General features: G+C 37.6%; 1 protein-coding gene across 1 annotated transcript in view; it reads left to right on the forward strand.

Moving 5' to 3' along the window:
- Positions 1-25253, forward strand: part of BICC1 (BicC family RNA binding protein 1) — a 287220-nt gene that overhangs the window by 256177 nt on the left and 5790 nt on the right. Inside the window, exons 10-20 of the mRNA XM_045437456.1 lie at positions 864-1056; positions 2895-3050; positions 3652-3848; positions 3986-4118; positions 4654-4810; positions 6806-6971; positions 10050-10089; positions 10549-10703; positions 16444-16600; positions 20098-20258; positions 23106-23205. Coding sequence (XP_045293412.1) covers positions 864-1056; positions 2895-3050; positions 3652-3848; positions 3986-4118; positions 4654-4810; positions 6806-6971; positions 10050-10089; positions 10549-10703; positions 16444-16600; positions 20098-20258; positions 23106-23205 — 1615 coding nt within the window. The remainder of the gene's footprint in view (positions 1-863; positions 1057-2894; positions 3051-3651; positions 3849-3985; positions 4119-4653; positions 4811-6805; positions 6972-10049; positions 10090-10548; positions 10704-16443; positions 16601-20097; positions 20259-23105; positions 23206-25253) is intronic.

A 25253-nucleotide genomic window follows, 5' to 3' on the forward strand; every position in this document is an offset into this window, starting at 1 on the left:
GCATATAAAGAGGGTCAAACACACGAGAAATTCCTGGAGCTTAGTAAGAAATGAGCACAGATCAGGGGAAAATAGGTTGTGAGAATTCTAAAGCCTTTTAGCATCCCAGGGCCATTTAATTCTTCCTAGCTGACCCTGAAGCTGACTACTGCATTAACTGCTTTCTCAGTCACAAATTTTCTTTATTGCCCATTGGAGGCTCTCCCTCTTGAGTTCACACTTCCAATTTTCTAGATGAGTCCATTGAGAAAAAATATATTGTTTAGAAATTTATTTTACCATAAGCTTTGCCATAGATATCAGTGAGGAATAGTGGTACCTTAAGGTCTATTAGTTAACTAGTAGGCTATAAATGTCAAATGTAAGTGACTGTTATTATGCAGTCTGTATGTAGTGACTAGTTTGATTTGTTTTGTAAAGATGAGATAAAGGGCAGAAAGCTTTAATGTAAAAAAAGGCAAGTGGACATAAAGAGAATGGGCTGTAGATGCGAACGACCTGAGGTCCAGTCTTCTCGCTGCCCCTTCAGCTAGGCTGTGCCTGTGGATAGGTCCCTTATCCTCACTAAATATGAATATTCATTCCCACCCAGAAGGTGTCTGCCAGGCATTAAGATGTATGTGCAGTTTCAATCACAGTGCCTGGCACACAGGACATACCCAATAAAATGTCACTAACATTTTATGGTTTTACCAAAAGGAATAAACATAAGAAATAAGCGGTTAGAATTTTTAATTGATTTTAAAACAGCATTAATTCCCTGACTGGAATCCTTTTTACCATATTCGTTTCTCACCCATCTCCCAATACATTGTAGACTACTTGCATATCACCTTTTTCTTTCCCATTATGTGTTTTCATAGTCTGTGATTGTGAAAAGTGTTGAGCGAAATGCCTTAAATATGTATGAAGCAAGGAAATGTCTCCTCGGACTTGAAAGCAGTGGGGTTACCATAGCAACCAGTCCATCCCCAGCATCGTGCTCTGCCGGCCTGGCATGTCCCAGCCTGGACATCTTAGCTTCAGCAGGCCTTGGACTCACTGGACTAGGTATAAAATTTATTATTATAGCACTTCTCAGTCACTGGGGGATTGCTTAGCCAGTTCCCTTTCTTTCTACCTTTTGGGGCTACATTTTAAAGGCTTTTTCTCTCATCAGGCTCTAAGATCAAGTGAAAAAGCAACAAAACTCACATCAATCCATTTTGGGTTTTTTTGTTAGAATATAGATTTTTGTTACTCAGATTCTTTTTATTTCGGCATAAATAATCGAGGTTTAACTGTTTCATTTTCAGTGGCTGTGTTTGTTCTTTTAAATTAAGAATGCCATTGAGAGTGAAGTGAGCAGGCTAACTATAATTTATGTGTTTGTTCTCTCTTGCATTTGCAATATTGCCATCCATCCCTAGAGGTAAAGATTATCCAGTGTGCTTTTCAAAAAGTAATTGCAGATCTGTATAAGGGGTAGGGAGAGGGGGAAGTGAAAGTGAGCAGAACCCCCACTCCCAGAGGTCAGAACTGTCTCATCCAGATGCAGAGGAAATCTAGCCTGCGGCCACCAAGAGGGGCAAATGGACTTGTATTTATATCTAAGGTGAAGAAGATGAAAAAGAAAAATAGAAGATGAAGGAGCATCACCCCCTCAGTGCCTTAGTTCTTTGATAAAGTGAGGTGAGGCGTTTCGTGGTTGTGATGATATGTACTACCTCATTTATGGATTTCCATCTGACAGGCTAAAGTTCATTGCCATGTTGCAGTTATGCTAGTTCACTACTTTCTTGCACATTTTTCAGTAGCCTTAATATAAAAAGTGAATGTAATAACCCTAGAAAATCATTCTGCCTCACTCAGTGTTGATCTGAGACAGAAAAAATACTCTCAGCGTTCTGTAAACTTTTTTCCTAATGGTTATTTCATGCTTTTAAAATTATAATATGGTTATAATTAAGATTCCAAGTAGCCCTGTCTAGGCATCATTACAGTAAAGACAGACTCTTTTTCCCTTGGCCTCTAATCTCCCAAAGTTGTCCGTTCCACTGGAGACCTGGACAGTCATAATAACATATGCATGTGAATCAGGAAGTGGCCGGTGAGAGAATTTAGCAGGAACCAAGTTGTTCCTGCACTAGAGAGAAAAAAGTGAGCAAAGATTCAGTTACTCAGGTTTTTAAATGTTTTCATGTCTGTACCTATCCTGTAATACTTAATACTTTAAATATTCCTGGAAAATTGTATACAATTTCATATTTTACTTTAGAATATATTTTAAATGTCTGAAGGGAAATTTTCATTACTTAAATCAAACATTAAATCCTTTAAACAAGCAAGAAACAAAGAATCGTTTCTGAGGAAAGTTTCATACACATGGAGATGGAGTACCAGAGAGGTTGTTTTGACACATGAATGAAAACTGTTCCAAGTGGCTTGGCCTATCCACAAATGGGCCAAATGAAGTTATTCTGCTGCAGGAGAACATTCCCCTGTTCTCTGCTAATTGCAGGTGGTTTGAAAAGAGTTAGTTTGGAAACCAAAAACAGTGAGTTATGCAGAGAAATAAAAATGAGCTTCCACTTGAACAGAATTTGGTTCATCCTGGCTAGTTGAGATGAATGCAGAGTAGCTGGCAGTGCTCAGGGACCCTGATCGTTTCCCTGGTTTGCACACACCTATCTCCCATTTTCTGACCAGCATATGTTTGTAGATAGTCTGAGTTCTGTGTCGGAGTTGTATCATGCAATATTTCACGTGGATGTTTGAAAGAAGGTAACCTGTTCTTTATATTTGGAAAATATCAGATTATATCTGTGCATTCCAACTGGCAATATTGGTGCCATCTGTATTTTCAAATCTTGAATTTATGCATATTGACTTTACATTCATTTATTGCAGGTCTTTTGGGCCTACCACCTTATCTCTAAACACATCAACAACCCCAAACTCACTCTTGAACGCTCTTAATAGCTCAGTCAGTCCTTTGCAAAGTCCAAGTTCTGGCACCCCGAGTCCCACATTATGGGCACCCCCACTTGCTAACACTTCAAGTGCCACAGGTGAGTATAATTCAAATACAGTCAAAGGCATGCATTCTTAGGTATCAGTTTTTAAGTAAAATTCACTAATGGCTCTGTTTCCTTAGAGAAAAATTATGGTTCAAAGCATACTGCAGGTAAACACAAATTCCCCAATGTGTAAATTAGTTAAAATGAAGCATGACAAAGCAGTGAGTTTTTCATAAAAGTGAAATACAGTCTTCAGACCTGACAAGCAGATCAGGAAGAAGAGTACAATGAGCAGGAAGCAGTGGCAAAGACACCAGAAGGTCACTGACCTGGTAATTAAGAAATGTAGGTTCCATTCGGACAGATGTGCTTGGTAGTCATATGGACATGCTAAATCTAGCTTGTTTCCTCATCAGTACTATGAAGAGCTTAGATTAAATTTTCTCTAAAGTCTTGTTCCATTTTAACATTATTTTGTGTTTTTATAGTAATGTTAAACCTTTTTACAGAGAAGGTATCAAAATAGAATTCTCTTCTGAATTTATAGCAAAAAAATGAGGGTTTTTTTGTTTTTCTGAAAATAATAAAGTAATGTTTGTTGAATCTGAGTTTTTTCCAGTCTAATATCTGTCTTCATGAAATGTTGTTACAGGTTTTTCTGCTATACCACATCTTATGATTCCATCTACTGCCCAAGCCACATTAACCAATATTTTGTTGTCTGGAGTGCCCACCTATGGGCACACAGCTCCATCTCCCCCTCCTGGCTTGACTCCTGTTGATGTCCATATCAACAGTATGCAGACAGAAGGGAAAAAAATCTCTGCTTCTTTAAATGGACATGCACAGGTAATGTCCTTTGCTAGAGTAGTGTGATCTATGCTGTTTCTAAGAGATAAGCCACTGGTAATATGTTTAAACTTCCACCTGCAATGAATTTTAGAATTGTGACCATATCTGTATGTTATTTTCTATTATTATTTTAGTCTCCAAATATAAAATATGGTGCAATATCCACCTCATCACTTGGAGAAAAAGTACTGAGTGGGAATCACAGTGATCCATCTAGACAAACAACTGGATCTGAGCAGACATCTCCCAAATCAAACCCTGCAGAAGGTATCTTCCCTTCTGAACTTCAGCCTGGTCTGTTACTTGGATAAAGGGGGTTGTAAAAAGTCTCTGCAGTGATTTCAAGTTGGTTTTGCTAACCAGTTATGACTCATCTTGCCTCAAGGATGCAGAAAGACATCTTGAATAAAATTCCAAAGAACATGGAAAAGATAAACTGAAAAACACTTCCCACAGAAAGAAATCACTTCCCATTACATTGTAACTTCCTAAATTGAAGTGTAATTATGTAAGAGGAAGGCGTCAATTTACTAAATGTACACACGTGATTTTTTTCCAAGTAGAGTTATTTCTTTTTTTTTTATAACCCTTTCACCCCTAATAATCCTTTAAAAATTATGAGGGTCTCTCTTCACATTTCATCTTGGGTGAAATTTGAGACAGCTTGAATTTAAGCTGCCTTCTTTGCAGTTGAAAGCTGGTATGCCTGGGTCTTCCTAGAGTTGGGTTCTGATTTGTTTCCGTCACAAGTGGTCGTTGACGATAAGCTGACACTTGGATTTTCACTTTATCCCTTCTGCAGGTTGTAACGATGCTTTTGTTGAAGTAGGCATGCCTCGAAGTCCTTCCCATTCTGGGAATGCGGGTGACCTGAAACAGATGATGGGTCCCTCCAAAGTTTCCTGTGCCAAAAGGCAGACAGTAGAACTATTACAGGGCACGAAAAACTCACACTTACAGTATGTATTTTAATCTTTAAAATCCCTTGATCCTTTGAAATAAAATGTAACGGGCTGAGTTTGTTTTAAAGTTGGTAGTTTGTGTTCTTTGGATCAAGTGGATTTGATCTTCTCCAAGAGTGTTTTTTATTTTTCTTTATACTTTTCTTTTTCCTTTTAAAAATTGTATTAAGGAATAGCATCTGGTAATTTTCACTCATGTCTTCTCTGTAACTGGCTAGGTTTATATCTGGGTCTTCTAAACCCATCCCTATTGTTCTGAAACTTTAGCAGGGCAATATTTACTCTCTGATTTTTCTGTTAGAAATTTTCCTGCTGTGAATTTTCTATTTTGCTTTGAGTCTTTAACTTAAGCTATGGCTTCCTTATTTCAAGGTAGTTAATTGCTAATTTTGATAATAAATATTTGACAGTTTCATGATTTTATTTATTATAAACCACAGTGAGTACAATGTATTAACTGTAACTCTCCTTACCATAGCACAGTTACAGATGTGTTATCCTTACTTTATTTTCTTTTCCCATTTACTTTATTTTCTTCAAATAGACAATCTATTCATACTTCAAAAATACAGTGGAAAGCTTCTGTGTTTAAAGGTTTTGCTCCCATCCATCTCCATCCACCCAATTTCCTCTACTGTCTTACTAGTTTTCTTGTATATCCTTACAGGAGAATATCTTAAATATAGCCTTTATATTTTTATTTCCTCTTTTTCTTACCAAATTTTTTTTTTGCTTTTATAAACCCTTTTGTCAGTTAATTACTGTTCCCATTTTGTCCAAATCTGCTTTATCTGTGTTTTTCTTCACATGGTACTAAGAGCCACAGTGAACATTATTCAGCATAGGTTAGAGAGGTAAATTTGCTTTTTTCCCTGTATTGAAGCATTTGAAGGGAATGCCTTTTCCTTTCATCATTAAGTGTGTTCTGAACTTACTTCTCATCTGAATTAAGCTGCAACCTCCAGAACAGTCTCCCTCCTCCACCCTCTCAGCAGCTCAGTCAGTCCTTTATTTCCTTCCAGCAGTTTTTTGAACACACAAGTCTCATCTTATTACACTCTGGCTTTAAATGCACCAGCTGTCCACATTACCTCCTTCCTTTCCTTTGCTTGTGCTGTTCTCCTGTCCTTCACGCTGGTAAACCTGCAGATGCCCTTTAAATTCCAGTTCTGATGTCCTATGTGAAGCCTTTGTGAACTTTTGTCAGCAAACAGAGTTCATTGCTCCTCCTCTTCTGTTCCAATAGCCTGTTATGAATTCTTCTGAATCCCCTGGCATGATATAATAGTGAGTGATAAAAGAAAGAATGAATGAACAGATCAGCTCTTTGACTAATAATACTGTTTCTTATTTCTCCTTTACTTAAGCTTAACCTGGAATTAGATTTGAACTTGAGGTGCATTGGTATAGGGCATTACCAATCTTGTAATTCAGATCATTTTTCCTATTTTACGGAGCCCTGTTATGTTCATCCATGCACCCTGAACAGGTGTTGGAAATACTTATTTATCTGCTATCTGTATCTTATTAGATTTGTCAGCAATATCATATGCATTTCACATACACAAATTGGATAATCTACATGCCTTCAGATTGACTCTTTTTAGACTGCGCATGCATGACTCATTGCTATCTTCTTGATATGTGCAAATTAGAAATCTTGTCTGTGTGTCTATTCTGTATGTACCATATACAATATGCCATACATACAATGTTTATCAAAGTGTATCATGAAATCATTTCAACTGCAGCTCTAGAGTCATATGCTTGGGTTCAAATTTCAGCTTTACCATTTATCAGAGGTATGACCTTGGGTAAGGTACTTCCCTTATCTGTCTACTACTTACCTCAGAGAGGGATTGTGAGGACTAAATGAAATAATACATATAAATAGCTGACAGTGGTATAGATGTATAGTAAATGTGGCACATAGGGGATGTTCAGTACATTTGTATATAAATATGGAGTGTTAAATTCCAAACTGTTTCACAGCAGTACTGACAGACTGCTCTCAGATCCTGAACTAAGTGCTACAGAAAGCCCTTTGGCTGACAAAAAGGCTCCTGGAAGTGAGCGTGCTGCTGAGAGGGCTGCAGCTGCCCAGCAGAACTCTGAAAGGACTTGCCTGGCCCCAAGGCCATCATATGTCAACATGCAGGTAATGGTAAAAAATGAGAGTCTTCCAAATGTAGGAGGTTGGGTTAGGGAATGGGAAATTCAGTGAATGGTTAACAGTAGAGCAGAATTAGGGGTTCCTTCTGCATTGTAGTCAAAATTAAATTTAAATGTATACACAATAGTTAGGAATTGGTATGCCATAAATGTTAAAAATGAAAAGCAGGAGTTAGCTTAACCAAGAAGAATTCTTTAAAATACAATATTAAAATTGACATAAAATGTTTTACATCACTGTATCTTACACAAATGACATCACTTATCGGTCACTTAAAAAAGTTTACATACATGTGAAAGCTGTTATTTTTAGGTATTACTGCCTCATGACTTAGTCTTGGGTAAATATAATATTCTTCTATCTATTTAATGGAGATGATAAATTTAGTGTCATTTAGATAGTTATAAAAATAACTAATCTGAAGCTTTAGGTTTTTGAAAGTAAATGCTAAATATTATTGATGACTATGTTAGTTGAGAGAATTTTATGATTATTTCCTAAGCAGGGATATTCTTTCTATCCATTTTAAAAGTATTAGGCTTGGGGCGCCTGGGTGGCGCAGTCGGTTAGGCGTCCGACTTCAGCCAGGTCACGATCTCGCGGTCCGTGAGTTCGAGCCCCGCATCAGGCTCTGGGCTGATGGCTCAGAGCCTGGAGCCTGTTTCCGATTCTGTGTCTCCCTCTCTCTCTGCCCCTCCCCTGTACATGCTCTGTCTCTCTCTGTCCCAAAAATGAATAAACGTTGAAAAAAAAAAAAAGTATTAGGCTAGTTATTCAGAGTGGACTATTGATCATGAAATTTGAAAATTTGGGGGCGCCTGGGTGGCGCAGTCGGTTAAGCGTCCGACTTCAGCCAGGTCACAATCTCGCAGTCCGTGAGTTCGAGCCCCACATCAGGCTCTGGGCTGATGGCTCAGAGCCTGGAGCCTGTTTCCGATTCTGTGTCTTCCTCTCTCTCTGCCCCTCCCCCGTTCATGCTCTGTCTCTCTCTGTCCCAAAAATAAATAAACGTTGAAAATTTGATTTCCGTATAAACTACGATATGAAAGGTAAAGATTTTGTACTTTGTGCTTTCAGAGATTTGTATAAACATCCTATTTCAGTATCAGAATTGCTAGGTAGACTTTCCTACACTTCATAGTAAAAGATGTGTTATCCACAACCCTCCCCGAACCTCCCAAAGAAGGGCATAACTTTTCACAGAATCCTAAAAACAAGCTATCACAGGTATGTCAAAGAAATTAACTCATGGAACTAAATTATACTTTTATGATGTTAGTGAAAGCTATAGTTCAGGCCTGTTTGTCTGTTTTTTTAATCCTTCACATTTGAACATTTTTATGAGTTTTTAGATAAATGTTTTAATAAAACATTTACATTTTCTCTGGTGGATTTATTTTCAGTTCACATAAATTAAAATTTTCTTACATAAGCAATTTCTAATCCCCTATATTATCCCTTTTTCTAATTTTTGTCCATCTGGTGCTTCTTTTCTGTCAGGTTTACATCTACAGTGAATCATTTTCATGTTCCTTTCTTTTGGGATGGATAAGAATGTTCTTGGTGATAGAGTTTCAACTTAAATAGATTTATGTATGTCATTAATGAAGAGCTAACTTTTAAAGTCACTAAGAACTGAATGATAATAGTCACCAAGCATTGACAGAGGGAGAGATTGAAGACTTAACTGATGATTCCTGCAGCTAAAAATGATCTCTGTCTCCTGACCATTCTTGGAATGCTGTATCTCCAGCTCTCTCTTCACACTTTTCTCACTTCCTAATTTTAGTTGTTTCTTTTACCCATCCCCACTTAAGATTATATGTTTTGAGGGTCTAGACAATTTTTGGTGCATTGTTATATTCTTCCACAAAGAGCAGCACAGTCTCTTTAACCAGAAGACACTCAATAAATACTTACTGAACAAGTGAATTTAAGATCTCCCCACACCTTACCAATAGACATTAATCATTACAAGTTGATTTTAATTCCCAAGGCCATTTTAGACCTAGGATTTCAAAAACATTATCGACCTGTGTTATCTAAAAACCTGGCTCTCCTGATTTACTGTCATGTTCTTGGAGTTAATCACACATCCTGGTTTGTCTGGATCAGCCCATTGACTTTTATAATTCTGGCCTAATTTTTATGTGTAGCACATTTCACTCTCAGAAGTATCCTGTTTCAGACTGCAACATACATGGGCACCCTATATATGATGGTATAGTCCTCCTGGAGGAAGGGTCAAAAGAACTCTCCCTAGTTGGTTCTTGGCCCTCCTGGTAGGCCTTTGAGACATTCTTAAGTCTTAGCTATCCCCTAAATTGGAGATCTGAGAACACTGAAGTAGCATTTGAGATGTAGCTATGTCTGGACTAATTTCTTCAAAATGCCCTGCCTTGGTCCCTACTAGGCATGACTGACTGAATACTCATTTATTCAGTATGAATGGAAAGAATGAATGATGACCTCCTAGTCCTGTACAATAAAAAGTAACTAGGTTTAATTTTATTGTATTGCTTAATGTCATTACAGATCAAAGCTAGACATTAGTCATTTATCCCACTTCAAAAGCAAAGACTATGCCAATTAGGCCAAATAATTTCTTAAGTTATCTTAACATCATCCCATTTCATGCCATCCTTTACTTAAATGAGGAGAGGATGTACAGAAACAAAGAGGCCAGTAGATAACCAGAAAGCATTTGGGAGATGCGTGTTTTGAAACTTAGCCCTAATACTTTTAGGTTATTCACTATACTTTAGCATATATTGGCCCTAGTGCATTAAATACTCACAGTAAGTAGGATATTTTTTTCTTTTGAAGGAAAATTTCTAAATCTATCACTGTCATGTCAGAAGTAGTTAATTTATTCTAATTAATTAGTTTGAAAACATGTTGAAATGTATCAGACTTGCACTGGATTCACATTGTGGTGCAAAGCTTAGCATGTGTCCCAGGCGGATTCATGGACTATAGTCAAAACCTTTGTTCGTAATTATGGAGTGTTGGCATGACATTTGGATAGACTGGCAATAAAGATACTTTCTGTTTTATTTTCAGGCATTTGACTATGAACAAAAGAAACTATTAGCAACTAAAGGTTTGTGCTATATTAATGATCTATATTAATATATATTAATATACATTAATATATATTAACATAATATATAATTATATATAATAATATTAATATATATATATAATATATATTTTTTTAGTAGAGCCATAAAAGGTTTTCTAGTATTCATGTTGAATTGAGCAATTGTACCTTCATAAAAAGAAATTTAGAATGTTTAGGTTCAAGTTGTACACATTTTGTTGAGGTTGAATGTATTTTGTTGATTAGAATAGCATGAGATCAATTAAGAAATAATGTAGCATTTTTCAGTTTACTTGGTATTGAGTGTTTTATGAAGCTGTTTTAAGGCATTTTATGTTAAGAAATAATTTTCAGTGATAATTTCTTTACATTTTATCAAAGAAACAACATTCGTCAACATTTTATTTAAGAAAAACATTAAAAATACCAAACATTTGTTTTATGTTCTGTTTCCCAAAGCTATGTTAAAGAAACCAGTGGTGACGGAGGTCAGAACACCCACAAATACCTGGAGTGGCCTTGGGTTTTCTAAATCCATGCCAGCTGAAACTATAAAGGAGCTGAGAAGGGCCAACCATGTGTCCTATAAGCCCACAATGACAACCACTTTTGAGGTTTGTACAGTTGTGCCCTACCCATTCTTCCTGTCTGTTCTTTCAGCAAACAAGAGAGGTACCATTCTTTATTTACATAAAGAGAAGTCGTTAATGGTGATTTGTTCTAATTTCTATTCCTGTGAACATGTTGCTATCAAATTGATTCAACGTAGTATGTTACTATTTTTATATACCTTCTTTAAAAGTTGTTGATAAGCTGTTACAGAGATGTAAATTTGGATAAATGTGTTTTTGTTAGGGGGAGAAAGTGTCATAAATGATAGAGCAGGGCTGAGATTAACCAAAGGACAGATGTACTATTCCATAAAAATATATAAAGAATCCCTTTATTTAAGAGTATCACTAGCAGGCACCAAAGGGGGAAAAAGCAAATATTCAACAAAAATAAGTTTTCAGATATGAGTTAAATATTCAGCATGTTCAGATGTGCCAGGAACACAGCAGGAAGTATCATAAACAAGAGCTCCAAAATTTTATGTTTCCCAGATGTTGGCTGCACTGCTCAGGGTGAGACTGGGAAGCTGGCATCCTTGCCACATGGGGAAAGGATCCAGCATTCCATACTTCTCAGCCAGGCTCCACGTGACTTGCTAAGCAAGGCCTTTTCAATCTGACAGTATCAGATTTTGGCTGTAAGCCTTTTGTGAGCCAGGGTGGAATTAGAGTACACACATGCATACACAATACTGGGGATAGAATGCAAACCCAAACGTGGATAAAAATGATTAATTCAAGAATCACAGTGTTCAACCAGAACACTGTAGGCTGCAAAACAATTACTGGTTAAGGGTTTCAAAATCATTAGCCATTGTAGATTGACCTTTTTTCTGCACCAATTTTCTTTGTAATAAATTAGACTGTTGAAGAAAGGCAAAAGGAAATATGCAATTTTTTCATTGTTTTTTAGTGTAAAAGAAAATACTAAAAAGAACAGTCTCATGTGAATTTCATTGTCAGACTTCTATCTAGTAGCAACCTGGCAGGCTGTATATAAAGGTTGAAGTTACTGTCAGCAGCTAGAACACAGGAACCATTGTGAAAAATTTCAAGGTTCTATGAGGCATACTCCACTCTCTGCCATTATAGTTCTGACAGAAAATTAACATTTCCTTTTGTTGGTAGAGACTTAAAACTGCTGTGCTACTTCTTAGGCTTTCAGTTGATACACCTATGGCCAATTTTCACGCGTGCCTTTGGCAGAGTGAAGTGTTAGGTGGTTGATCGTGTTTCTCTAGTTTCAGAGATAAAATATTTTACTCAAGAAATGCTAATTCAGATGTGTGCTTAAAGACCAACACTCTGTTAGTTTGAAATGATGATCATTCTAATAATGTAGCTGTCAAGTGAAGGGGCTGTGGAATGTGACACCCACCGCTAATAAGATGTTCAGCTTTGATGAGTGACTTCTCTCCTCTGTACTTGTTTTCTAATTTGAGTTAATTTGAAGATGACCTGGAAGAAACCCTCCAGTATGTAGCACAGTGTGTGGTAAGTTCTCAGTAATATTTGACAGGTACTATTCTTTCAAATTGGAGAACTTTACCCTGAAGAAGACCAACCACCTGCTGAAAGTTGAGATTATGTCCAGCTAGATATGCTTTTTATTTCCAAAGGAATGCCTTGGAGTATTATATGAACACATAATGTGCTAGTAACAATTATCGTAAATCACATAATTTGTTTGTAGTTAATAAGGTGCATTTTCATCCTCAAGCTTATTCAGTCCCTACAAGCTCCCAGTGAGGAAAGAATGGCCCTGATTAGTTAAGTGTTTTACATGAGATCATGGCAGTAGGTGTCACAGAAAAGACTTGAATTTATTTTAAAAAATTTCCTTCATACTTCTCTTCCTAATGGTTTAACCCAAGAGGGTACATAGCAAAGGTGATAAGTAAATGATCTAGAACCATGTGGCCATACTTTAACAGACATAAGATTCTCTTTAGAGAGCTTGATAAAAATGAAGATACTTTCTCCAGGATCTCATTCATTAGATGCGGAGCAAAAACCAAGAATCTACATTTTCAGGAAAAGCCTAGTACAATTCTGATGCAGACACCCTTCTGGAAACACTGCTTTACAGAGATGTAACACTAGGAGGACAATGCAGAAATTATTTCAGAACTTAAAAGACTCTTCTGCTCCAGCACTTGTCAAAGGATGGATAGACCACCTTCTGTGGGCAGGGATGTGCCAGGGTCCTGACTCAGTGGCTGAGTACAGTGGCTCCTGTAGCTTTTTCTTTTGGCTATCTTGGGCTAGTCTGTTCCACCTTCCTAGTTAATATCTAGCAACCTATTCACACTGGAAGGTGGGGGAGAGGGTGTGAACACCTAGATTAGTGCATGGGCTTTCACCTCATAACCTGTTTTTGTTTATAGCCCCTTCAACAATGCTGATGAAAAGATATAACCAAGATTTCTTTGGTAATAGCATTCTAGATTTTCCCTGTTGTGTAGGACTCGAACTTTTCTTCATTCATCCCAAATCCATTGAAAGGGGATGAGAGAGTCCTTTACAATAGCATGATCTGATATTATGCAGCAGTTGCTATCTGCACATGCATGCCTTTCCCTTTATTCTGCTATAGCTCAGAAGGATTAAAAACTGAGCAGTGAGGATTGCTTCTTTGGGTTAGGACATGGAGACAGGGTGGGATAGAGAAGAAAAGTAGAGAGAACTTAAAAATCTTTATTGAAGGATTGACCACCTCTCTGCTTATATATAGCACTAATATTTTGAAATTAGAAGATGACATGAAACACTTTTTTTTAACATTCTAAAGAAAACAAAACAAACCCAAATAGACAAGTAGAATGCTGATCTATGAGGAGAAGCATGTTTGTTTAGCCAGTAGGTTCTGATGGGTATGGGCCAGGGATCAAGGCTCATGGAATTTCCTGCTCTAGGAAGCTTGCTTGAGGCAAGAAGTTGATGCTCTGAGCTTCTTATTCAGATTTCTGAGAAGCTAGACTTAAGCAGTTGTTTCCAGTTTGAGGGCAGCTTTGAGAAATGAGCCTGTTCCAAAGAGCTCCTTTAGATAAGAAGCAGGCAGCTTGAGGCATTTTTTTTTTCCACTACTCAAAAATATGACCCAATCCACTTGGTCATATACTGAGACATGAAAGGTGGAACAAAAGGCTGCTTTGACCTGCATTATCTCTGTAACATCAACAGATCTACAAAAGCTCTGGGATTTTCCTTTTCTATTTGCCACTCATCTCTGCTACATGTTCTCTAAAGCCAAAAAAAAACATGCCTTGAGAATCAAAGATGATTTTTAATTTCTACACCACTAAGAGTAATGAAGTTGTCTGATTATTTTCAGTTTTACAAATCCAAGAATGGAGATGAGCTGTGCTTTGTGACACTTTGGATTAGTGAGTAGATCATGAACTAGTAGGTATCACAAGAGAATGTTTTACTTAATGGTTTTAGAAATCACCATGTTTAGCCAGATCTGATATAGCTGTGTGCATTAAGTCAGCTTAGATCTTAGATGAGTGTTTTTTTTTTAATATTCAAAGAGTTTAGATGTAGAATTTTAAATATACATATAAATACTATAATAATGATCTCATTGACGTTCTGGTAATTGCCAGTTTTGAGCATGTTCTTATTTCCCTTGCTACATTGGATTCATTTTGGTTGAAGTATGATGTTAAAGATAGTTTTAACTGAAAACACCATTCTTTGGTCTCAGGAGCTTTCCTTCCCTCTGCCCCTTCCCAAAAGTCAACAAAGGGCATCCCATAGCAAAGGGAATTAGAATTCTTCATAGATGTATAAAAAGGTAGGTATCTCTAGATTCAGTAATTCCGCAAATATTTATGGAGCATTTTCTGTGTTGCAGACACAATTTGAGGGATACAGTGCTTAAATACAGGTTCTTGGTTTCATGGATAGAACTTTCTTTTTGTTAGGTACAGAGAGATACAAAACAAACAAGAAGCCATTAGGTAATAAAAGTCCCTGATAAATAAGCAACAGAGCCTGCTTTAGAGTGGGTAGTCATAGCAGGCCTTAATGAGCAGATGGCATTCAAGCTAAGACCTAGATGACAGGAAAGGGTCAGCTTTGTGAAGATCTAGGGAAACAGTAATAGGCTTTGATCATCCTGGCATAATCATCCTGAAGTCAGAACCAGCTGGTAAGTTCATGGAGCAGAAGTTGGGTGGGAAGGGCAGTGGGAAGGGAAGACAGAGTTAGAGAGGCAAAGGATCAGCTAGGGAGCATCTTAGCCCATGACAAAGTACTGGAAAAGCATTATCAGACTTTACACAGAAGGTATCATTTGTTCTAATTTGCTTTTAAAAAATCAGCCTAGTTGCTTTCTGGATAATGGATATTGGGGTGGGAGGCAAGAATAGAATAAAATGTTCATAAGGAGGCTGACTATTGGCTACAGTTGTGGAGATGGCAAGAAGAAGGTAGATTTGGGGTATGTTAAGAGATTATAGAATTTGCTGATGAATTGTTTGTGGTTGGGGGAAGGAGGAATGAAGATGACTCAGAAGTTCGGCTTGAACAACTGGGTGAGATGTAGGAATTCTGGGGCAGGAGTGTGTGTGGGTTTAGCTGGTGGGAATGGGTCATCAACAATTAAATTTCAAGCATTCCAAGTTTAAAATGCCTACAAGGCAATTCCACAATTATAAATTTCAACAGAAAAGTCAAATCTGGAAGTAAAACGTTGAAAGTCATGGTTGTCATTAAGCTCTGAAAGAGGTTGAGATTATTTAATGAGCAAGTGTAGAGAGAGACAAGAAGGCATGTTAGGGCCAGCCCCAGGATAATGTGATATTTAGAGTGGAAAAGTGGAGGAGGATCCTGCAAGGCTACAGGAAGTGGGCAGAACACATGGGGAGTGCTTGAAGAAAAGGGTGTTAAAGGGGGGCATGGCCAGAGATGAAGAAAAAAAAAAGGAGGGCATGGCCAGTTGTGGTTACGCTGCTATGAGACTGAATGAAGTGAATTTATGGAATTGTGAAAGATCCTCTTAGAATTCCCCAACAAACAGTGCTCACTTTGGCAGCACATATACTAATTAGAATTTAATTTATCTAACAAACAGGATACTTTGAAAACCGGGGAATCCTGAATTCAAAACTCTAGATATAGTACAAAATAGATTGCCTTTGGTTAACTAAATGAATAAATAAATGCAAATCAGTTCAAACTTTGAGATCTTTTAAATTTTTATTTGGGGGAATTAAAAATATTTCCAGGTATTTGTAATTTATTAGAAAGACCATATAATTGTTTGGATGAGGGTAACACGGAAGAAATGCCAACCCTCTCTCCACTCTGACTCTAGTAGCCTGGGAGCTGTATTCTTGTTAGAGCATTAGGTCTAGGCACACCCCCTCCCATGTGTCCTTTTTAGGTGATACAAGGCAGAGAATCTCTGCTTTACCAGATGGAAGACTTACTGTGTGGTTCTCTATAATAGGGAGGAATCTCAGTATCCATTGCTCCAAATCTTATAGGACTCAGTCTTTGTGCTGGGGACTCTCATAATGAAGGAGGAGTGAATGAATACTGTGTATATTACCAGGTGTCCTTGGTGGCTGGAGGATAGAAGGCCTATAGACAGATGGCATGGCCTCTTCCTGAGAATCAGCAGTGGTGAACAATAGAAGTAAATGGTGGTGGTGTAACGTGCATTCTTTTCTCCTCAAAGCTCAGGACACCTACCTTATTAAATATTTCCTCATCTGGCTTTGATTGTCTACAGGGTTCATCAGTGTCCCTCTCGAGGTCCAACAGTCGTGAACACTTGGGAAGTGGAGGTGAATCTGATAACTGGAGAGACCGAAATGGAATAGGACCCACAAGTCCTAGTGAATTTGCCGGTTCTATTGGCAGCCCCAAACGTAAACAGAACAAATCAAGTGAGCTTTGGCTTTTCATCATACTTTTAGATGTAATCAGTCTGGAATTTGTCCATTTGATTTAGGGTGATGCTCAAATATAAACTCTGAACCCCATGCCTTCAAGTATTTGGCATCACATGCCACCTTCTCTATGAGGCCTTCCTTATTTTTCCAGGTGAAGCAGATGGTGGAGTTCTCTGTTTCCACTGCGTTTTGTCTGTGCTTTCACTTAGCACTTGTTACACTCATCTTGTTATACCTGTGGATAATTTGAACTCTACAAGCTAGCAACCATAGTTATCCATTCAGTAAGAACTTACAAACTGCCCGTGTGCCGAGCATTGTTAGGCAGAGGCTTATTTGTTATTTCTTCCCAAATATCTAGCAGTTCTGACACAGATAGGCACTCAGTAAATGTTTGTTGAGTGAATGTATGGATGAGTCATGCTCCCACAAACATCCACGTGATAAGGAAAAGACAGGGATGTAAAGGAGTTGAGGCAAATGAGATCAAATTAGCATCTTGGAAAATAAAGTCTGCCCAGTGGGTAGCTACTAAAGGTGAAGAGCAAGTTTTAATTTTTTAAAATGACAATATGTAGCCAGGTTGGCATAAATAGGAAGAAAAAGTTTAAAGCATACAGGTTCTGGCTTTGAACAAATGTGGTGAAGACTCAGCATGCGTCTATTGGTTTTGTCTGTAACAGCTCTCACACTTCTGGGCTGTGTAAATAGGTAAGCAGACAAGAATTGACAATAGTAATCACAAGATATTCCCCTAGTGGCGTTTTTCAGGGTTTTTGATGAATTTGGGATCCTGAAACATAGTTTGGAGTATTTGAAGAATACTTGAAGAAAGGCAATCTAAGTGAGTGTAGTGGACACTCAGTAACAGTCAGTTGTTGCCATCAATTAGGTTGGCCATTTTATCAAGAGTCTCCGATTTGAAAAGGCCAGTCATGGTGTCAGCCAGCTCTAAAAAAGAAAACACATTCCAAATGTATTATCAGTAGTAGCCAGGAAACTTGTGTGGGCAGGGCACCTCACCACTGACAAGAGCATGGAGCTGTGAGGCAGGCTGGTGCCAGGTGCAGATCTAGGGGTGGAAATGATCTCTGTTCTGTGGCTCAATATAAATTTGTTTTGTCCTTCTTTTTCAGTCTTTATCTCCTTTCCCTTCACTTAACACTGGATAATTAAAATTGACTGTACAACTTAGCTGCATTGAAGTTCAGGATGAGAGTTAAGATAGGGAACTCATTAATAAAAAGGAATGATTAAGGAAAAACAGGTGTTTGGCTTTTGTGAGATGCTTTAAAAACATAAGGAGTTTAAAAGAGATTATAAAAACTATAAATAGTTATGATAAAAAGAAATATAAGGGAAATTATGTGTCATAATAAATATCACTAAGAACATTTAATTTTGAAACCTCTGTTTTTTCCCCAGTTTTACTAACATATTTGCTTAACCCAACATATGTAAAATATTATTTAAACATGTAATCAATGTAAAGACATTTTTATGAGATATTTTACATTCTTTTTTGTACTAAGTTTTTAAAATCTGGTACGAATAGATCTTCTAATCTTGCAGAACATTTCAATTCCCACTACCCACATTTCAAGGCATTCAGTAGCCACATGTGGCCAGTGGTTACTGTATTGAAGACCACAGTTGTAGATGATTTTTCATGACATCCTTTTCAAAGTTAGCAATGTCTAGGTTTTTCTCAGAGCCTGTTAACAGGAGTTGTACCATTGTGATTCTCAGTAACTCCCTCTTCTGTTCTCAAAGAAAGTAAATTTATTGTTTAAACAGTAAATTATATGGTTAGCCTTTCAGTAGCCTTCATCTTGTCAACTCCAGTGGTTACTCCCATGTGCTCTTTGCATTCTTGCTTTGTGTCAACCTCGAGCCAATACCTCACTGGGTTGATGACTTTGGGTCTTCCCTTTAAATGGTGGAATGCTCCAGGGCTTGGTCCTAGGTTCTTTCATCTACACTTTCTCCCCACAAAAGATAAAACATCTGTTTTTTAATGTATATTTTAAAATTTTTGTTTTTATTATTTTTTTTTTATTATTTTTGAAGGATAGAGATAGAGCGTGAATAGGGGAGGGACAGAGTGAGAGGGAGACAGAAGATCTGAAGCGGGCTCTGTGCTGACAGGCACTGTGCAGACAGCCTGACCTGGGGGCTCCACAAACTGCCAGATAATGACCTGAGCCAAAGTCCTATGCTTAACTGACTGAGCCACTCAGGCATCCCTTAAATTTTTATTTTAGGTAGGCTCCACACCAAATGTGGGGCTTGAATTCTACCCAGAGATCAAGAGTTGCATGGTGCACAGACTGAGCCAGCCAGGCACCACTAAAACACCTATTTTTAAGAGAAAGAGAAACTTGATCAGGAAATTCCTTCCACTTGAAATATAGAAAGTATATGTACTGTCATTTGGGAAATGAAATGACCAGAGAAGGTGATTAGTGGCAAACAAAACAATCTAGAACAGGATTCTTAGATCTGGAGAATGCATTGGCCGGAGGAGATAAGATGTATCTGATTAGCTAGGTGAGCATCCTCTGCCCTCATCAACCTTGGAATCATTCCTGCAGCTGCAACTTTGGTATAAGGGGAAGAATTCCCACATGGATAAGAGCTAGTTGTTGGTCAGGGAAGTAGGGATAGCTGCAGGGCTCTACTGGGCTCTCCAAAGCAGCTCTGGGAGAGTGTTTCAAATATTCAATATTTGGTCAAGTACTTGGTATGACTCACCAGTCCATCACCCAGCAGTGAGTGTTATTGGGTCTGAGCACCACAGACAATGTGGAGAAATCTTTGCCCGCCAAATCAATGGCGGAGCCAAGGTTAAGTCTAGTTTTGCTGTCTTAGAATTTTTTTCAGTAGACAGATTCATTTCTGTCATAATCCAGAAACTCCAGTGCCATTCTTAAACTTTGCATTTGCTCTTAATTTTGGAAGCACTCTGTTTTGTGAACTCACTGCCTAATTATATTTTTGTAAGGGATGAGATTTACACGCTGCAATATCTGGCAATTCCTTTGACCACAGGAAAACACAAGTGTGGACACAGAGGGCTATCCTGCTTTCCAAAAGGAGCCTGGACTCACAGTAACTTCCCATACCTTTATTGTATCCTGGGGATCTTTCTTCCAGTTTCTCATTTAATTCACATCAAATCAATTATGAAGAGCAAATGTTTCTGAATGCTCAGGAGAATATGATTAATGATTATTAACTACAGAGGCACTGTTGGTGAATTGCTGCCTCCCAAGTGTAACATTTTAATGGCAAGAGCCTCTCTAAAGCAATAACCAGCATTTCATTAATGAAAAGCCAATGTTTCAGTAAGGAATTACAGTATTTCTGCAATTACTGCTCTATTCAGTCCAACAGTGAAATCTAAAATATTTGAGTGATTAAAATTTTTAATTAGACCGTGTTGTCTCTGGGCATTTTCACTTGAAGCCTGCCTCTCCTTTGTCTTTCAGCGGAGCACTATCTCAGCAGTAGCAATTATATGGACTGCATTTCTTCACTGACAGGAAGCAATGGCTGTAACTTGAACAGCTCTTTCAAAGGCTCTGACCTCCCTGAGCTCTTTAGCAAACTGGGCCTGGGCAAATACACAGATGTCTTCCAGCAACAAGAGGTCAGTCATTATTTACTTTCCTGGGCATCTTTGTTTTGGTTGTGTGTGACTACTTCTAGAATGAAATGGCTTACTGACCTATGGCTGTGCTTTCACTGAGCACTTATTAAAGCCTCATAACTTGTTTCCACTGCTAAGAAAAATGTCATCTCATTTCTTATTTATTTAGTGCAACTAGTAAACACAGGTTAGCAGAAATATAGAAAACTGTGTTTCCAAAAACACACCTCCACTAGTTTTAGCTAAAATACCCAATCGGTGTATTGATTCATGGGAACGTTTGATTCACGACTCCCCTAACAGCAAAGTCTGTATTTAAGATTATTTCACTGTTTAATCCGTATTATCTTTATTTGTGGTTCTTAAATAACAGCATCTGAAATAAATATCCGTGGTTGTTTTTGACCCCATCCTAGTCATGTTACCGAATCTGTTCTCACAAAATAGAATGTGCTTTTTATATATGTTAATTTATTCATTAATTTACTGTTTGGGTTTTGCCTGAACTGAGACAGAAATAAGATGTTTTCTGAAACATCACTACCATGGATTTTGACCAAACTGATCAGCCAAATTATTATGCACTGACTTAAAGAGAAGAGCCCCTGAACACAATTCTTTCTAATAATGCTGTCATTATTGCTAGGGCATAGCTAACCCAGTGCAATATAAAATTAGAACACTTCAATAAATGTATGTATTTTTCAAGTCCAGACATGGTTTTTAAGTTTCATTCCAGTTTGGCTTATTTCATGTTAGAGAACATCTGATTAAATCCATAATTCTCAAGCATGTATCTCTCAAAAAGAATCTAAGGTTAGGCCTTTGTATCATAAATTTAATGTATTGCCCATGGTTCAATAACTTATTAAGTGTAATTGCTGAACTTTGTTTTTTAACACCAAACACAAAAAAAGGTTGTCATCTGTGTATTGGATTTCAGCATATTGATTTCATTGTCTTTTCCCGAAATCTGAATTAGTGTTCATTTAACTGAGGATTTTCTTTTTTTTTTTAATTTTTTTTTAACGTTTATTTATTTTTGGGACAGAGAGAGACAGAGCATGAACGGGGGAGGGGCAGAGAGAGAGGGAGACACAGAATCGGAAACAGGCTCCAGGCTCTGAGCCATCAGCCCAGAGCCCGACGCGGGGCTCGAACTCCCGGACCGCGAGATCGTGACCTGGCTGAAGTCGGACGCTTAACCGACTGCGCCACCCAGGCGCCCCTAACTGAGGATTTTCTAAGTTGCACTCATCAGTGTGTTAAAAAATTGCATTTACGTATTTAGCTTTGCTGGTTAGACAAGTGTAGCTGATCGAGAAGCTCGAGGACAGAAGTATTTTAATTAGTCCAGAAAAAGAAGGTTTTGAAGTAAAAGACTGGGTGTTATTCAGTGATATTCTGGATTTTTTAAAATTTATATTTATTTCTTATTTGAAGAAGCATAGAAATAAATATATTAAATGTACTTCTTATTGAATTAATCTAAGAAGGAAGAAAACATAATATAAAACCAGACTGCCTTTATCTAATATTTATTCACTACAGCAGGGGTCAGCAAACTGTAGCCTGCAAACCTGCCTTTGTTAATAAAGTTTTATTGAAACACAGCCACACATTCATTTACATATTGTCATATTGTCTATGGCTGTTTTTGAGCTAAAACAGCGGTGTCAAATAGTTGCAACAGAGATAGTATGGCCCACTAAACCCAAAATATTTCATCTCTGGCACTTTAAAAGGAGGGGATCCCTAAAATAAAGAATATATATTTAATAGAATTTCTAAAAGCATATCTTTAGACACGATAAATGAAAAGGTTTTCCAAGATCTGGATGTACTTTCCAAAATGAAAACAGAAAATCTCAAATTAATTTCTATATCATTTGAATGAAAAGTATAAATTCGGTTCTGTTTCCTTCATGTAGGATATTCTCTAATACTCAAATACGACTTAAAAAGAATTTATTAAGTGAGCTTGTGGGATTTAGTTTACTATAAGCAGGTTGAAGATTTGTTTAGCCGCTTTCACAGATGATATGTCTAAATACATAATTACTAACCATAACTGCCAGTTATTCACCACTGTGGTGAGCCCTCTGCTTTATCTCTGCGATCATACTTCATGCCCACTACAGCCCTGCAGCGTGCAGTATGTCAGCCCTGAGTGCCCACAACTAGTAACAGCAGAGGCGGAATAGAGAGCCAAATCTCTCTGGCTTCAGAGCCTATTACCTTTCTTCAAAGGAAGGGTGGGATCCTTGGGCTTCCTCCCTTCACAATTTGTTGCTGATGCCAGAGTGTGCAATTATATACCAATATATACTTGTAGGCCACTTTCAGAGATAACATGCTGGACCGAGCCAAGTGAATCATGGGTCTCATGTAGTCTGGGAATTCTTCCACCATTCTTATGTAGAACACAATGGAGGATAGCATTTATGGTATTATTCAGTTTCTTTTTATAGAACTACACTTAATTCAGAATCCAAAGCTAAGAAATGTTTTCTATCTTCTGGACAGGCATGTATTCTTTTATCAGTTCACAAAACCTGTGGAATTTGTGTTTCCCTTTTTGCTCTGGCTGCCAGGATGCTAAGACCTAACGTTTTAATCTCAATTGCAATAAATAACTGGCTTAGACTAAGTCTCCTACTAGAATCATTACTTTCATTTCACCACCTTTATTGTCTCTTGTCCCCTAGATTTGTGACACCATCATTCCTTTTTGGAAGTAGGCAGAGCATAATTAGAAAATGAAATATGTCTAGTAATGAGTTGAACTTTTAATGCACAAAAATAAGTACTTAATATATTGGTTATACATTACTTTTTCACCCACAGATCGATCTGCAGACATTCCTCACTCTCACAGATCAGGATCTGAAGGAGCTGGGAATTACGACTTTTGGTGCCAGGAGGAAAATGCTGCTTGCAATCTCAGGTGAATATAAATGCTCATACTCCTATTTTAAAATCTGAATAACCTCTGCCAGTAGCCTCAGCCACTGGGGCTGGTTCTGTCCATCAACCACTTGCTTACTATGCTGGCACCTTGTGGTTGTGGTTCTAGAGTGTTTTCCCACTAACATTGTGACAAATGCCTAGAACATCCCTACTCCTTCCTCAAGGCATTGTCTGAAAACCTGCCTTGACAATGTCGTTCTTTAAAACAGATCTCTTCAGAAAGACCGAATCAAAGTTGCCCTTTGCAGAACATAAGAATGGGGGAGAAGTTGAATTCTCCTTTCTGTGGTTGTGTTAAGCAAGTATGATTGGACTAGTGAATAATTATTCTGGATTGGCTGTCATGTTTCAAATGCATGTATCCTTGCATACCAACTAAGATAATTGCACCAGAGAAAGAATGATCCTTGGTATAGCTAGAATCTAGTAGTATTGTCTTAATGCTTTTAAGTTTTTCCCAAACTTTTAATAGAATTTGTGAGACACAGAAAGGTATGGAATCCTGAATGTAGTCACAGAATGAAGGAAAATAATGTCCCAGACCACTTTTTTTGGTGCACTTATTGCATATTCTAGGTATTAGAAAATGCTTTATGTATATTTACTGGGTATCTTCCATTTATGAGGAATTGAGCTGCATGATAAGTACATAACCATGTACTTCCAAATGGTATATAGAAAAATATGACAGAAATTTTAGGGGCAAAAAATGAGGTTACTTTTTGAAGAAGTTCTGATAAAGTTCATTAATGTCAATGTTATATATGTACCAGTTTCTCAAAAAGACAGAGACACCAAGGGCAGAAGCCAAGTGTCAGGTGTGGTGGGAAAATGACTTTGCCTTTTGAAAACATTGATTTTGCAGGCTATGCCTTTGTGAAGCCAACAGTGGCATCTAACCAAGTGCAAATCGTTTCCAAACAATATTCACTAATCAGATCAGCAAATAAAATGGAAACCACTGGTTTTCCATTTTATTTTAGCAGGAGATTGCATCCCCCTCCCAACTCCACAAGAATATCTTATATATAGACCTAATACCTAAAGCAGATATAAGCAGAACAGCTTTGAAATAAGGGTGGAAATTCAGCCATTGGGCAGCCTGTTAGGCTTCTTCATGGATAGAGTTCTACACGCATCAGTTTGATGAGTCTTCTTCCATCCTTCTTCCAACCAAGTGGTTGCATTAATGGAACTCCACAGGGAGGATGCTTTTTCTTGTTAATAAGATCAGCTTGGTAGAGTGGAAAGAGCACTGTATTCAGATAAAGAGATATGGGCTTTCCTCTGCCAAGTCATTAGTCCTTGGGTGAGTTTCCAAACCTCTTTTGGTTTTGGTTTCTTAAGCATTAAGGTGGATTGGAATAGATGATTGTGTAAGGTTACCTTCCATTTCTGAGGTCTGTCCTTCCCCATGGTATGTCATCAGATGTAGTGGAAATGAACTACAGTTTTAACAGTGTATGGTTATTAGCAGTATATTCTCTTGTTCTTTCTTTTTTTTACTACCTCTAGCAATAGGATAGTTTTCAACTTGTTTATAACTCAGCCTTAAAGGGCTATTTCTAGACCCAAATTAACTTTGTATATGTTCACATTCTTTTATTAATTAAAAAAATAACTATTTGAAATTTAATTAACTCACATAATCACCAAGCCTGTAGTGTTAAAATATGCTTGTGGGCCAACACATTTGGAAAGTATCTGTTTTAGAATTTGGTAATTTTTCATTAGAGATTTATGGAATGTCAGAGACCATATAATGAAAATTCTTTGTGCACCCAAACTTTGTAAAGCCTCCAGCAACAGGCAGATCTCTTTAAATCATCAGGATCTTTATTCTGGAACACATTTGTGATGTATTTCAGGTGGGTTTGGGGGAGTAGAGTTGGAAAGGAGGGGTTTTGAAGCTTCTTTAAAAATTTTTTTTTTTCTCCAGTCATCCTCTGTGTGGTTCTGTTGAGATTACATACTATTTCTTTAGACCACCTCTCTCAATGGGGTTCACAGGTCTTCTTGCTTTTA

Source organism: Leopardus geoffroyi, chromosome D2, assembly GCF_018350155.1.
Source record: "Leopardus geoffroyi isolate Oge1 chromosome D2, O.geoffroyi_Oge1_pat1.0, whole genome shotgun sequence".
In the NCBI taxonomy this organism is placed as follows: Eukaryota; Metazoa; Chordata; class Mammalia; order Carnivora; family Felidae; genus Leopardus; species Leopardus geoffroyi.